Below are 15,264 nucleotides of genomic sequence, written 5' to 3'. Positions count from 1 at the left end.
AAAAAAAATAAGCGCTTGCTAGGTAAAACTGTACCTAAGGTAACAATAGAGTTCAATTAGACGCGTTATTAAGAAATATACATTTATAATTATTATAAAGAAGTTATATTACTTAATGACAATTGAGTGAATATTCAGTATGATAATCATATTAAATACGTATTACATTTATTTTTCATAGGAAAGTAACAAAACATATTTGTGAGTGTATTTGTGAGCTGTTTATTGCATTCATTAATAACAAAGATGTACAGTAAAATATACAGGTAAAACTACTAACAGTAAAAAAAACTATATACAATTTTAAACTTAGTATTTATTATATTCCACTTGAATCATTTAAATGGTTGAATAGTGCTTATATTTCATCAAGTGAGTAAAACAAAACAAAATACGCCATTTATTTCTTGATCGATGGAGCTGGCATAATAATCTATGTTAAAATCCCATAAGTATATAAAAGAGAAGAAAAGGATAATAATAAGCATATTTTAATTCATGAAATTTAGTATTTATTATATATTTTATTACATAAAGAAGTAAACAGAAAAAAATACAGAGACGAACATAACAACATTAAATTAGTGGTGATGATGAAAATCCTTGGGGGAGGCTTATGCCCAGCAGTGGGCGTCGTACGGCTGATGATGAAGTTGCAAACGATTCTGACTTCTTCTCTGGTGTGGGTTGTGAGGGTGGATTACCAACCTCCCTGATGTCAGGGTTACTACTGAGCCGGCAAAGGTCCCTGACATGATTCATTTAACGACTACTTACTTACATCAGTAAGTAGTAACCGACACTAACGGCTTAACGTGCACGAAGCACGGATCATCTTACTTACGGAAAATGAGGTGATTAGCCTGTAATGTCGTAACCAAGCTAGGGATCAAAAAGTAATTTTTGTAATATTTCCCCACCGGGGGTATTTCCCAACGATTATGACAAACGACTGTAATATAAAAACATATGGGATTGACATGTCACTTCATGTCAATCCCATATATTTTTACTAGCTTTTGCCCGCTACTTCGTCCGCGTGGCGTATTATAAAAGAGAGATCTTTGTGTATGTGGGAGTGCATGTCAAATTTCAAGCATCTAACTTATGCAGTTTAGATTTTTTCATACAACATTTTTTTTCCCGCTAACTCCCATTTTTCAAAATACAGCCATAACTAAACTTTATATTTATTAAGGCGTGCATGCATGCTAGACTGAAAACATCTACCCGTATCTTACGCAGTTTAGATTTTTTCATGGAAACGCTAACTCCCGTTCCCGTGGGAATTTCGGGAATTCCTTTCGTAGTGCACCTCTACGGTACCTAAGCTACGTCCCTTCCTAATTTCAAGTGCCTACGTTTAGCCGTTTAGGCTGTGCGTTGACATGTCAGTCAGTGAGTCAGTCAGTTTCTCCTCTTATATATTTAGATCACCGTCACTGTCGATTACCCAGACAAGTAGGTAATGACATTTGCAATGAGTCACGTCAAAAAAACTGTAGATTATCATAATCGTTTGCAACTTGGGTAAGGTATTATTTATGCTATGGCGGTACATTTGTTTCCACTGGCGCCAGTTTTCTCACTATCAAGACTGTCACAACAGTCAGGGTATAATGCTTTTGGGTTACCAGGAATAGTGACACAATCTTCAGAATAGGTGGGGCAGCTGTAAATGAGAAAAGAGAAATATATTAGACATACAGTCAAATAACCCTGCACAGCAACAAATAAAAAGGCCGTAAGTGGGGTATTTTACTTGGTCTTGATAAATTGGACCGACTTAGTTCTGGAGAAACGTTGCATTCACCAAGAAGGTCAAAATTGAGTTAATGTGTTCAGGCTATGTGTCTTGGACCCTTCTATCAAGTGCTGAAGACACCGGCTCTCAATTTTTAAAAACTTTATTTAATGAGCTTTGTCTCAAAAGTGACAATGCCGCTCAATACAGCCTCATAGAAAAAGAAATAAAAATAAAACAAGGCTTGAAACCCAGACGCAAGTATTCACTCACATCTCAATTTCAAACCCCGCTTGACCAAATTGTACAGCATCTTGGTCTCCTTAGATAACGGAAAAGCCAAAATGCTGTTACATGCACCGATCTGATAAAATTCAGGACACATAATCTGCATTGTAGATCTAAGGGATTCATTACCCACACATTCCATTATAATATGGTATACATTCTCAATTCGGTCACATTCCACACAATTAGGTGAATCAGATATCTTCATCAAATAAGCGAATTTATTAAGTGGAATGTGTCCGGATCGTAGTCTTAACTAAAGCCAATACTAAATCATTTCTTTTTAAACAATTATTGATCCAGGGTGTATTCAATGGCTCAGTTTGGATAGTCCTGTACCATATACCGACTTGTCTGGAACGTTCATCGAAATACTCTCTCCATATTTCATAACACCGTTTTTTAACTAAGTATATACAAATTTTCTGTATAAAAGGGAAGCCCACTAACAGAAATAGAAGAATAGAAGACTTAGACGATGTTAAATGTGGTGTGGTGTTAGATGTGGTGTAAAAGACGATATAGTGACTAAGATTGAGAAGGGGATGTTAGGTTGGTTTGACACGTAGAGCGGATGAAGGATAATAGAATTGCAAAAGCAGTATATAAAGCAAAAGTTGATAGTAGGGCTGGCAGAGGAAAACCGAGACGGACTTACGATGACCAAATTGGAGATGTCCTTAGAAAAGGTTTAATACGATCTACTCTGAACCGGCGTGCGTGTATGAAGCGATTGATGAATGTGGAGGAAGCAAGAGAAGTGTGTCAGGATCGAAGCAAATGGAATTCTATAGTCTCTGCTTACCCCGGTGGGAAATAGGCGTGAGTTTATGTATGTATGTATAATACCTATCACTGATCACTGATCATCATTATACTTACTTTACGATTTTGTAAGCCTCCGCCGATGTCCCAGTTGGACAGATGTATTGTTGGCAAACTCCACTCTCATCAGACGCTCTATCACCGAAGGCCAGGACACGACCTAGGTATGACACGTAACACCCAGGTTGATTCTCTGAAAATAAATTTAAAAATATTTTAGTGGTATGACGTGTGACACATAGGTACAGTGTTTTGTGAATTAGCGGAGCTTGAAGGCGGTGCACCAAACTCCGTCTGATTATGACCCATGCAGGTGTCGTTTTCGGCGAGTTCTTCTGAAATCCATCGCCTGTAGGTGACACAAAATCGTTTCATATGAAAAGCCACGGGACTCCCGTAGTTCCTTCATAGACCTAGGTCTCCCAATCATTGCCCAATAGGTCAAATTAGCATCTAAACGTTTCTTCGATTCTGCGCCGCACCAACCAAATGCTCTTGTAGTTGCGACTTCCGAATACATCCCGCTTTGGGATAGTAATGAAAAATATCGGCACCCAAAGAACGTAATATACCTACGTTTATGGCTACCCGATTACTCCAATCAATCAGTGCGACAACACACACTTCAGGACCTGGATACCATCTCCACCAACGTGGTGACGATTTCCATCATTCAGCGCTTATAGCTTTGGGCTCACTAGGGTCGATTGATTCTTTCAAAATCAATCTTCTCAGACTACGCCCTGAGCCGACGTTCGCGCCCAACGCGGCATCCGCAGGACTAATGTATTAAAATTAAAAAAAAAACATGGTTCACCAAACTAATTCAAAACTAACCATTATTGTAGCCACAACTAATAAATCAACAATGAAGAACTTACTCAATTCATCTGGCTTTTCGTCCTTTTGAATACTTTGAGCGCCATCGGCATACTGACCGACCAGTGCCAAACAGAACACAAAAGCTAGAGACTTCAACATCGTAACTTCTTTTTTTCTTATTGCAGATTTGCCGCACGTGGTATTATCTAAATATCGTAACTTCTAGTGAACTCAGAAAATAAGAGAATCCTCTTTTTATACTTCACCTTTGATTTGTGACGTCAAACGGAATTAATAAACATTAAATTCATAAGGAAACCAACGGAATAAATTTATAATAACAATATTATTAATATCATGTCGTTTTCAAGGCTAAAGCAATAGACACTTGCTAGGTAAGCTTCTCACAGCTTAAGCCGCATCATCACTTTGCCTTCAAATGTCTTAGGTGTCAAACGTGGACCATTTATTTGTTATGATTGGATACCTATCGCGTTATAAAAAAAAAATGTAACAAATCAGCGATTAAATCTCAAAAACTTTATTAACATAAACTTATTAATAACATAAATTATTAATAACATAAAATAACTTTTCCTTCTTCTTATCTTATCTAGCTTGAGATGTCCCACTGCTAGGCAAAGGCCTCCCTCTATTTCTTCCAGGATACTCTCTCCAGTGCTTCCTCCACCAGCCTTCCAGGAAAGCATCCAAGTCGTCGCGCCATCTCCGCCTCAGTCTGCCACACCTTAACTGCGCCGGCGTCGTATGTTTACCACCTAAGTGAAAAAATATCCAACCCTGATGCAATTTAAAAAAGGTCGTCCCTTACATTGACCTGATCGGGAATCGAACCTGGTATTGTCGACTTTGCTTTACCACCCATATCAGAGATCAATAGAATCAGTCGCTATAATAATAGTGTATGACTAATTTAGGCATGAGTAAACCGATTCGAATCCGAAATTTTTGAATTTGAAGACACCCGATCGCCACTAAAAAGGCCAAACCAAAAGAAAAAGAAAATAAACAACAGACAAATAAAAGACCAACTGCGTGACTGAATAAACAAAACAAAACATATAAAAGTAAAACTGCAGCTGTTTTTTAATGCATTCGTTCAATAACTACTTACATACTTACAAAGTATTTTTTTATGAAATATGATTAATTTAATAATATTTATTTTTTTAACTTTGGAATTTAAGAATTATGTTGATGCTGCAGCATGGATACTTCCTCCGCAAGAGAAACCTAAAAAATATGGTGAGCTCATTATAGACAGTAGTAATGGGAATCCAGTTTTTATAGTTCTTTGCCAGTGTTCATTTAACGTGGTAAAATTAACATAACATGATTATATTATTATGTTTTATGTAAATACCTTACATGATGATAATGGCCATAATGTTACTTAACAATAACAGACTTTTTTTATTATAGACATGGTTTACATTAAGCATTTACTTATCTCTAATCCACAAATTATAAAAACCCCAGTAACGGTGTACACAACTCTATCCATGTTTCTAAAAGCTTTTTTTTTAAATTAACATAATCACGAAATAAATCTATATGTAATATATTATTTGAAAAATATTTGTATTCCAAACGAATCCGGGCCAAAGGCAACCAAAACCCCAGATGGTCCGTGCATTTTTTTTTTACTTTTTTACCCATTATTTCAGCCAGATAGCAGTGTAAGAAATTCTTTTGAAATTGCACAGTTTTGGTCTAAGAATTTCTTATCCCGTGTTTTTTCAGCTCATTTAAAAGGATGTTACGTACCAGAATTAGACAAAGTGTTGCGATACGACAAACCTTATTCACCGTGCGATGGAGAGTCATGCATACAATACACATGTAACACGGACGGCAATACATACTTTTACAGGTAAATACATCCTGTAATCTCAGCCGAGTAGTGAGGGGCAAATCTACAAGTCAAAAAAGAAAGTCTATATACTGAAAAATCTTTATATTATAAGAAAAGTCTTCTTTATACCATCTCGGATAGATTAAGAGGTAACCTAAGCTTAGCATTTTTTCATCAGCCGTACGACGCCCACTGCTGGGCATAGGCCTCCCCCATGGATCTCCACGACGATCGGTCATTACCCAAGGCCTTAGTGCTCGCAATCTGTCTGGACAAGTTGAACCGAAATAAGCAAGTTTTAATCAAAAACGTTAATTAAAAACGTATTTTATTTCAGTTGTGGAGTAATAAGTGAAGGAGAAGGTTGCAAGATTATTCCTGGCAACAAATACTTACCTTACCCCAAATGCTGTGATTCAGTCGAGTGCAAGAAACGACCAGTACCTGTTGATATTCCTCCAAATGAACTGCCAATAGACAAACCCCCGGTTGAAAACCCTCCTGAAGATACACCACAAATTCAAAATCCTCCTGTAGTCACTCCAGTAGATGAAACCCCTACCGGCGAAACTCCACAAATTGAAAACCCAACACACGTTGAAACTTTCGACAATCCACAAGTTGGAAACGACCCAGATCCAGATAAAGAATCCTCAGTCGAAGAACCTCCTGCCAAAAGACCCATAGACCCTCCAAACTGCGACAAACCCCGTAGACCCATATGTCCCCGTGGATTCGTCTGCATAGATGATCCAGTTCAACCTGTATGTAAAAGTTGACAGTGTTTTTTTTCCCCTCACGAAATGTTTCATTTTATTGATTATTAAATAAATAAAAATAATCTATACATATAACTTGAGTATTTTTTCACGATTTTTCCCCTTCAAGGCAAGTCGAATTGTCTGACCGACATCAAACATACCAAATATGTAAAGTCCCCTAGAATATCGTGAAAATTTCAAACAAAGATTATGGCTAAGGTTAAACGATGAATCTATCGGGCGAGGCCACTGACTGTATAAATTCTTTTAAAAACGTTTCAAAAACAAGATAGATTTATATGGTTGTTCAGCTGTTCCTTTCAAGATTCTTAATAACAAGTTGAACATGTTTTATGTATAGTAATGGTGCTTATAATGTTCATGAACTAAAATTATGAAGAAAATAAAATAATTATTGAAGTTTGACGTGTCTTATTTGTTCTTGAGCGTCATTTAGCAAGAATGCTACATTGACCTTCAGAAAGAAAGGTCTGAGAACTCTAAGCAACTCACATTATTAATAATTACCAGACATAATTATTAGTAAATAAACTTATTTATTTACTGCATACGCAATTGCAACTAAATACACAATAAAAGATATAAAAGCAATAACTACTGCATTATTTGATTCAATATTTTTATCTTGTAAAGTATTATAATGACATTTGTATATAAATAATGTTGAAGTTGTTATTATTTATATAATTCAATTTTGGAAATCAATAAGACTGTTGATGTTGTTAGTGTCATAATAGTTTCTCCACGAAAGAAACCTGATAGATACAAATACAAATCTTTGTTGGTTCCGGTTACTACTTTCTGATGTAAGTACGTAGTCATGTCAGGGGCCTATGGCGGTATAGAAGAAAAAGACCTGAAACTCCTAGCCTCGTCATTCTACTAGTGAGAAATCAAGCCGTCGATATTCCTACTATTAAGAGCCCTCCTGACAATCTTGTAAATGAACTCTCTTTGAAAAACTACTTATTAAAGACTTACCCAACATTGATCCACCCATTGATAAACCCCCGGTTATAAACCCTCCTTCAGACACTTTACAACTTGATACTGCACTCATAGAAAGTTCAATTATGCGTAAATTAATAAGTGCTCTAGGAACGTATTTCTTAGCTCCTCATTTACCTAAACATCGTCGTAATTATTTATTATCTCAAGAATTCTTCTGTTGAGAACTCATCGCTCGATACTACAGCGAGAGATACATTTTCTTCGTCTAGTAAAAGATCTTCCACTTACTTTATAAAAGACTACGGAAACGTAGGTAGTTATACAATACCTCCACGTATACATACTTATCACCCTAGCATTATCCCTTTTGTCACAGGGCCACTTACCCTACCTAAAGATTTGACAGGTCCGGAGCGGAGGTCCGGTTTTTTACAGATTCTGTAAAAAACCGGACCTCCGCTCCGCTCCTCCGCTGTCGCTTCTGAAGCGACTGCCTGTCTGATCTTCCAACCCGCGGAGGGAAAACCACCAATTAGGTCACATACCTCCGAAAATGCATTTCTCGAGAATGTGGGTTTCCTCGCGGTGTTTTCTTTCACCGCTGAGCACGTGATAATTTTATGATCCAAACATGAATTCGAAAACAAATTCGGCCTGTGCTGGATTCAAACCTGCGACCTCAAAATGAGAGGCAAGCGTTCTACCAACTGGGCTACCACGGCGACTCAAATTTAAAAACCATCCCAAAATTTTACATTGGCCAATAATCTGACTGAATTTAGTCGACAGCACACGTCAAACGGGTTGCATATCAGCGAGATGCTATTTTATTCTCCCAGATTATTCATTTTAAAATTAACAGTTGTCAATCATCCGTCCCTTTCCTTTTCGGCGGATAAGAAAATGACGAGTATAACTCAAAATAATATTAAGAGGGGTCCGCAAGAATCGGGGCCATTGTGTGTGTTACGTTTTATTCAGAAATTCAAAAGTTCGAATATGGTCCCTGAATGGGCTTGCACATGAGGTACTTATATAAAACCTTAGTATCATAAACTTGAGTACTTATAGGTGTTAGTAGCAGAGGAGGTATGCTCCATACGTACCCGATACAATCGATGAGGGGAGGTCTGTGCCAAGCAGTGGGAAGTTCTCACTCTCTCTCTTTAAAGAGCTGTGCTCTTGTCGGTGGAGTAATCGCCATTACTCCATAGATAGGGCGTGTAGAACGGTGGTTGCCCCAATCGCCTTCCATAGTGGGAAGTTACATAACTTAAATACTGGCAAAAATGTTTCATGTTAAATTTTATGTATACACCCTCTGCAAGTTTACCAAATGACATAATTTATGACCGGTATGTATGTAAATAAAAGAAATTCATGCCGCCATTGTTAATTTACTCAGCTGTCGTTTAGAACACATTCATTACAATGTAAGTGCCTATATTGCATTGTTATAACGCTAAAACTTAGGTATTTAAAAATGTTGACACTCAACCTCCTGATGTGGAAGTGAAACTTGAAAAACAATCATTATTGTAGTTACTTGTTTAGACAAATGGGTTGTGTGATTCTTAACCAATTAAAAGTTAAAGACTACAGAGTGCGTAGGTGCCTACTACACGCCATCCAAATGCAGTATCCGAATGCATTCCGCTTAGGAACGTCAGGTACTGCAAAGTATAATGTCCCAAAGGACGTTATAATAAATATATTTCTGGTTTATTTCATTATGAAAAACTGATATCTAAATAGCAAACGTCAAGCTGAGTGGCCTTAGACCACACAAACAAAACAAAAAAATAACTTCATACGTCTTCAGTTATAATAACTACCAACAATAATTCCGTGAACACAATATCATGACATGATTATTAAATATACATTATTATTACATTGAATTGAATTTTTATTATATTGAACACAAAATGGGCAACAAAGCATAACGTAACATTTATTATTTATTATTGAATACCATTTTATTAAAACGCGCAATTACTCTTTACGTATATTTATTCAGTCTGCGATTTACAAAAGTAAGTAAGTATGAAAAACAGTTGAACACTACATTCAGGGGCATTGATGTAGTTTCATCCGCCTGTAGTCATCCAAAATATTGTCTCTCAATATGTGGAAATTCGTTTCTGTCTTTCTTTTGCTGGAGCTATGGAGGACGGCGGAAGGCGCAGTCGCCATACTCCCACCACAAGCAAAACCTGCTAAATACGGTTAGTTGTTTTTTTAAGTTCATAAACTCCTAGAAGGACGCGCGTCGACCACATTGGAGATATCCTTATAAAAGGTTCAGTACGATCTACTCTAAACCGGCGTGCGTGTATGAAACGCTTAATGAATGTGGAGGAAGCAAGAGAAGTGTGTCAGGATCGAAGCAAATGGAATTCCATAATCTCTGCCTACCCCGGTAGGAAATAGGCGTGGGTTATGTATATGTGTATGTACATAAACTCATTAATGTATAAATGTTACTAGGTATGGTAACTCCATAAACTCACGAAAAGACAACTTACAGTGTACACAATGCGCAGTAACATAATATGCTTGTCAACGGAATCTTGCCCTTGTCAAACTAACTTTACGTTTCCATACTAACTATACTAACATTTATACGTCAATGTTGCCACGGCAGTCCCTTAGCAACCGCTGCGGGTCCAAAAAGACTAGGCTATATTGAAGCAATTCATCCAAAAAAGCTATTTATTTATTGCAATTTGGCATTTGTGAAATGTCAACAAATAAATTAGCAATATTGCTTTTGAAGACGAATTACTTCAATTTGGCCTTTTGAGCAGCAGATCACAGAATGTCGGATTACACTTTGATTACTTAGACAGTCTTTTATAATACGTTGTTTTTTTGTTTTTTTCAGCCGATTTGAAAGGATGTTACATTCCTGACTTTGATTTAGTTTTACCTTATGATACACCGTACTCACCGCGAAATGGTATTGAGTGCACGCAATATACCTGCAAAACAAATGGATATACGAACATCTTTTCGTAAGTACATTTTATATGTGCAGTTTTCACTAACATACTTGGCTCGACCATTATCTAAACGGCGGCGATACGGCTCACCACCTATCACACACACATTGGTCATTGGACATTGGTCTAACAAAAAGCTCGGTGAGATATAGAATAGAATAAAACATTTATTTTAAACCTATTTTTCCCTAAAAAGTAGCATGGAAAATGCTGCACCGACAAGAGCGTGGCTCTTAAATTGATGATGATGATGATTTTAGATATAAGTAGGTATAGGTACACAGTAGGAGTGAACATAATAATTAAACCTTATTTCTAAAAAGGACGTCAGCTCAGCAAAATGTTATATAAGACAATATGGGTACTTAGATCATCTTGCGATGGATGTACCTCTGGCTACCCCAATTGGGATACAGTCGTGAGTTTATGTATGTATGTAAAATTGGTATCTATCATATCGCGCTCCTCCATTTTCTAGGAAGCATTACTAGTCACCATGTCGTTGAACCTAGTCGAAGGCGTCAAACAGTTTGAAAATTTCTAGGTTAGTTATAAAAAAAAACTCAGCAACTCAAAACACTCAGTTCAGTATTTTGAGTTAATATCAAGTGGAATTTTCCATCGCAAAAATAAATGAAAATAATATAAATACTTAATCCCCAAAAATCTGAATCATGGTCTGGATCATCCACCTCAGTATTCGTTACGATGCCACTAATACCCTGTATAAGACGTTGTATAAATATGAATATTTTAGTTGCGGCGCCATAGGTGTAGGCGAAGGCTGTACTAAGGTTCCTGGTGACAAAACATTAGCTTACCCCGACTGCTGTGACTCAATAAAATGCGACGAGACATCTCTTGTCGAAAGTATACCAGAAGACAACACACCAGAAGATAATACAACCGAGGAATGCACAAATGAGGACAGTGCACCGGAAAATATATCACCTGAAAATTCCCCTGTTGAAAGTACACCCGTGGAAAGTGCGCCTGTAGAAACTTCACCGGTGGAAACTTCACCGGTGGAGACGCCACCAGTAGAACCTTCACCGGTTGAAAATAAAGCCGTTGAAACTACACCTGATGAAAATAAAATCACTAAAGGGCCAATCAGAAAGTTGCCACCAATTAAAATACCTCTCAAAGACCCTTGTGCACCCATTAGACGTAAATGTCCACGAGGTCTCATCTGTATCGACGATCCTGTCGCCTCTGTATGTTGAATACAATTACAACTGCAACAAATAAATTCATATCTAAATTTTCTTTTATCGTAGTCAATAATTACAATTACAATTTCTTTGCAATAATAGCAACAAATTATTATAATTTGTCCGGCAAAATCAGGAAAAAAGTTAAGTACTTACTCCAAATTTTTAATTGTGCCTTTAGAGGATTACGACACGTATAAAATAATAAATGGCCACCGGAAAATGTATAAAATAACAAGGAAATAATTGTGTTTTAGCTGAAATAACAATAATAATTGTGTTTTAACAGCCTCCGTGGTCTAGTGGTTAGAGCGTTAGGCTCACGATCTGGAGGTCCGGGTTCGATTCCCGATGGGGACATTGTCGAAATCACTTTGTGAGACTGTCCTTTGTTTGGTAAGGACTTTTCAGGCTTGAATCACCTGATTGTCCGAAAATGTAAGATGATTCCGTGCTTCGGAGGGCACGTTAAGCCGTTGGTCCCGGCTATTAGCCGTAAAAACACCTCCACCTACCCGCAGTGGAGCAGCGTGGTGGAGTATGCTCCATACCCCCTCCGGTTGATTGAGGGGAGGCCTGTGCCCAGCAGTGGGACGTATATAGGCAGTTTATGTAGCTGAAATAAATATATCCTTTTTCGGAGAAGTTGTGGTTCTCCGTTGATTTGTATTTATTTTTGATCCCGAGAAAGGAAGAAGGGAGATCGTGTCTTTGATTAGACTTACAATAATGCTCGGGACCCATCCTATCCATTTTTTTGGATTGTTTTTTTTTTTATTTATTATTATTAAGCCTTAAATAACACTGGTATAAATGCAATGTCCTACAAAATTGCATTGCATTTTTGCTTATATGTATAAGAATATTTTTAGTAAAATAGACCTTACCGCCCAAATAAAAAATAATAAATAGATGAGATTATATCTATTAACATACCAAACTAGAAATTTTACACGCTCATGGAACCAACGTAAACCTAAATACTTATATTATAAATAATGCTTAAATTAAAGTATTTTCTCCTTCTCTTCGCAATTATTTTCTCTCTCTCTCTCTATTTAAGAGCTGCGCTCTTGTCGGTGGAGTAACCGCCATTCCTCTCTTCTTCCCGCCAAAACCTTCACCTCCCGATACGACACGACCTGCACCTTCTCTTTTATTTGTTTCATAAATGTTATCCTAGGTCTACCCCTTCCTCTCTTCCCTTCAATTTTTCCTTCTATAATGTTTGTTATAAATGAATCGTGTCGTATTAGGTGGCCAATCATATTTCCTCTCCGGTCCGGTCCGGTCCGGTCGCAATTATTTTAAGCCTCTTCATTTCAACCTTTTCAAATATAAAGAGCGAGAGATGCAATAGAGCTCAATTTTAGTTAGTTGGCTCGAGCATTATAGACAGTGACCGATTACCACCTATTACGTTGATCTAACAGAAAGCTCGTTGAGGTGTGGGTACTTGATTCATCTTATGATAATTGTACAATCAAAGAGCAAAAGTTCAGTCACTGATCCCAGCGAATTATATGTAAACAGTTGTGAAATTATGAGCCATTAGTTGTCATAATTATAAAAAAATATGTTTTTTGTAGGTGTTTTTGGTCTATTACAGAAACGACATGTAACTAGGAGGTCTTAAGTGCAACCAGTTAATTTATTACTTTGCAAGAAACTGATTGGACTTTTGCAGCTTATTGTACCTCTGACTATCCCAATTGGGATATAGTAGAAAGCTTATGTGTTCAATCAATCAATTAAAAACACCGTTAGTATTTCTATACCTAAAACATGACTCTCCAAGTACGTTTTGATCGGTTACATAATTAATCATGAACGTTTATTGACCGGAACGTTTATTACTAAGTTTTATCAGGTGTTTTTACTTTCGTAAATATTTCAGTAACCATCGTCTTTTGCGATATAACTTTAACAAAATGTTGAAGATTGGATTATTACTATACTTTATCAATTTCTTTAAAATATCTGACGCCGCACTGGGAATCATAATGCCTGCAGCTAAGCCATTGAAGTTTTGTAAGTACTTTAAAATTATTAATAAAATTAAAAAAACAGTTTAGTTAAAAATTATTACTCGTGTGCAATAAAGTGTTTTATTATTATTAAATCGATCATCATTCTTTAAAAGTATAATTACATGTCTAACAGTAAAACAACTGTTTTACATTCCAGCATCACAACCAGGTTGCTATTTGGCAGAATATGACATAGTCATGGGTTTTGGAGAATCATTCTACCCTACTGATTATTTGCGTTGCATGCAGTACACTTGTAACATGGATGGTTATATAAACGTAGCTACGTGAGTAACTTCTGGTTTTAAAAGTGTTTCATTTTTTAAGCCAACTTTTGTAACTGTACCTATTTCACTTGTAGTGGATGACAGGTGGTTTGACAATTGGATAACGCCAAAAACTCAAATGTACTTAATTAAATAATTAAACTTTTGAAATTAAAGAAAACTCCATCAAATTCCACTTTGGAAGATGATAAATAATTGGCTATTTGAAAGTTGTAACAATAAAATATGAAACATAACGGATATGGTAGTTTATCATTCAACGATATTCATCCAATAGTTTTTTTCTTTATTAAGATCATTTTTAAATATTTTTTTTTACAAGATGAGAATACGATTTTTTTATCTGTGTATTACAAGACCCGAAATAGGGACGGCCACGACGGCCATGATCGAGCTTCGTGTGACGACACATTTCACAAAATAAACAAAAACTATCTGTCCGGTTTCAAGTCACTTGAAGTGGCACGTTATTGTGACGTCACTGGGCAAAATGTCACGGTACCAACCTTTTTCGCGCGAAATTTGAAATTAATAACGAAAAATATGTTTTTTTTCTATTAAGTATATATAACTTTTTCGAGAAAATAAAATATTTTGAGAGGTAATAAATAGTAATATAAGCGTTTGTAATTTTTAAATTACGTATCCGAAAGCTGTCAAGTAACCAATTGTGTTTCTCTAATTTTAGCTGTGGTGAGCTAATGGAAGGAAATTGTGTCCGTGTAAAAGGTAACACGGGACTGCGGTACCCAAAATGTTGTGATAAAATAAAATGCAGTAAGACCAAAGTAAAGCAAAGTGAAAATAACACTAAGGAATATCCATCCGTCGATAACATCATGGGTGTAAAATATCCCCTGGTCGAAAATGCGCTTGTCGACAATAATTCTACAGCTGAAAATCCCGTTGAAGCTATAGATAAGAAAATACCAATGGGCAAAAATGCATCTAATGACAGTTCTGCTATTGAAAATACGGTCAAACCTCCTTCAGAAGAAAACAGGCCTGCAGAAAATGTATCTAACGATAATTCTAACGCTGAAAATTCTTCTAGTAAAAATGTAACTACTAATAGTTCTTCCAGCGAAAGTCCTAAGCCAACTGAGACAGTTGCAAAAAACTCAAAAATAGAAAAGGAATTAGAATAGTCAAAAACAACCACTGAAAGTGGTACAGCGAACGAGGCACTCGCTAAAGACGAAGTGACTAAAATAAAAAAATAAACGACGACACAACAAAACAGTATCATAATAGCTAATATTTTTGTTGGTGTTAGGTTGTGATTTCATACCCTTATTTCTCTTCTCTCTATCTTTTTGTAGATTATAAGTAATTGTTCATAATTTGAATTTGTTTTTGACTATCAAAATATAATGAATTAGGTTATATTATAACAAATAACTACTTGTCCTGTGTGATTCCACGTTACGTTGTATAATT

The 15,264-nt window shown here is 36.4% G+C and overlaps 3 protein-coding genes across 6 annotated transcripts; 2 read left to right on the top strand and 1 right to left on the bottom strand.

Annotated features, from left to right (window-relative positions):
• Nucleotides 1-489: 489 nt before the first annotated feature.
• On the bottom strand, nt 490-3,917 carry LOC126373396 (uncharacterized). The gene is made up of 3 exons (XM_050019564.1): nt 3,739-3,917; nt 2,915-3,050; nt 490-1,672 (listed from the first exon to the last, which is right to left on the bottom strand). Exons 1-3 carry the CDS (start codon nt 3,836-3,838, stop codon nt 1,543-1,545), a joined length of 366 nt encoding a protein of 121 aa, XP_049875521.1. The 5' UTR covers nt 3,839-3,917; the 3' UTR covers nt 490-1,542.
• Nucleotides 3,918-4,784: 867 nt separating this feature from the next.
• LOC126373368 (uncharacterized) lies at nt 4,785-6,345 on the top strand. The gene is made up of 3 exons (XM_050019520.1): nt 4,785-4,945; nt 5,444-5,573; nt 5,893-6,345. The coding sequence occupies exons 1-3, from the start codon at nt 4,843-4,845 to the stop codon at nt 6,332-6,334; spliced, it is 675 nt and encodes a 224-aa protein (XP_049875477.1). The 5' UTR covers nt 4,785-4,842; the 3' UTR covers nt 6,335-6,345.
• Nucleotides 6,346-8,555: 2,210 nt separating this feature from the next.
• LOC126373340 (uncharacterized) lies at nt 8,556-15,192 on the top strand. 4 transcript variants are annotated; one of them, XM_050019479.1, is made up of 6 exons: nt 8,556-9,516; nt 10,176-10,305; nt 11,051-11,650; nt 13,405-13,538; nt 13,695-13,824; nt 14,513-15,192. In XM_050019479.1, exons 4-6 carry the CDS (start codon nt 13,439-13,441, stop codon nt 14,970-14,972), a joined length of 690 nt encoding a protein of 229 aa, XP_049875436.1. In that variant the 5' UTR covers nt 8,556-9,516; nt 10,176-10,305; nt 11,051-11,650; nt 13,405-13,438; the 3' UTR covers nt 14,973-15,192. The 4 variants fall into 4 exon arrangements, with proteins under 4 accessions (XP_049875436.1, XP_049875433.1, XP_049875435.1 ...); XM_050019478.1 differs by having other exon boundaries at nt 9,215-9,516; nt 11,051-11,510; nt 14,513-15,165; XM_050019476.1 differs by lacking the exon at nt 11,051-11,650 and having other exon boundaries at nt 14,513-15,186.
• Nucleotides 15,193-15,264: the final 72 nt, after the last annotated feature.

This window comes from Pectinophora gossypiella, chromosome 15 (genome assembly GCF_024362695.1).
Source record: "Pectinophora gossypiella chromosome 15, ilPecGoss1.1, whole genome shotgun sequence".
NCBI classification, from domain to species: Eukaryota; Metazoa; Arthropoda; class Insecta; order Lepidoptera; family Gelechiidae; genus Pectinophora; species Pectinophora gossypiella.
Note: the sequence above shows the minus strand (reverse complement) of the source record. Positions and strands in the feature narration are given on the sequence as shown.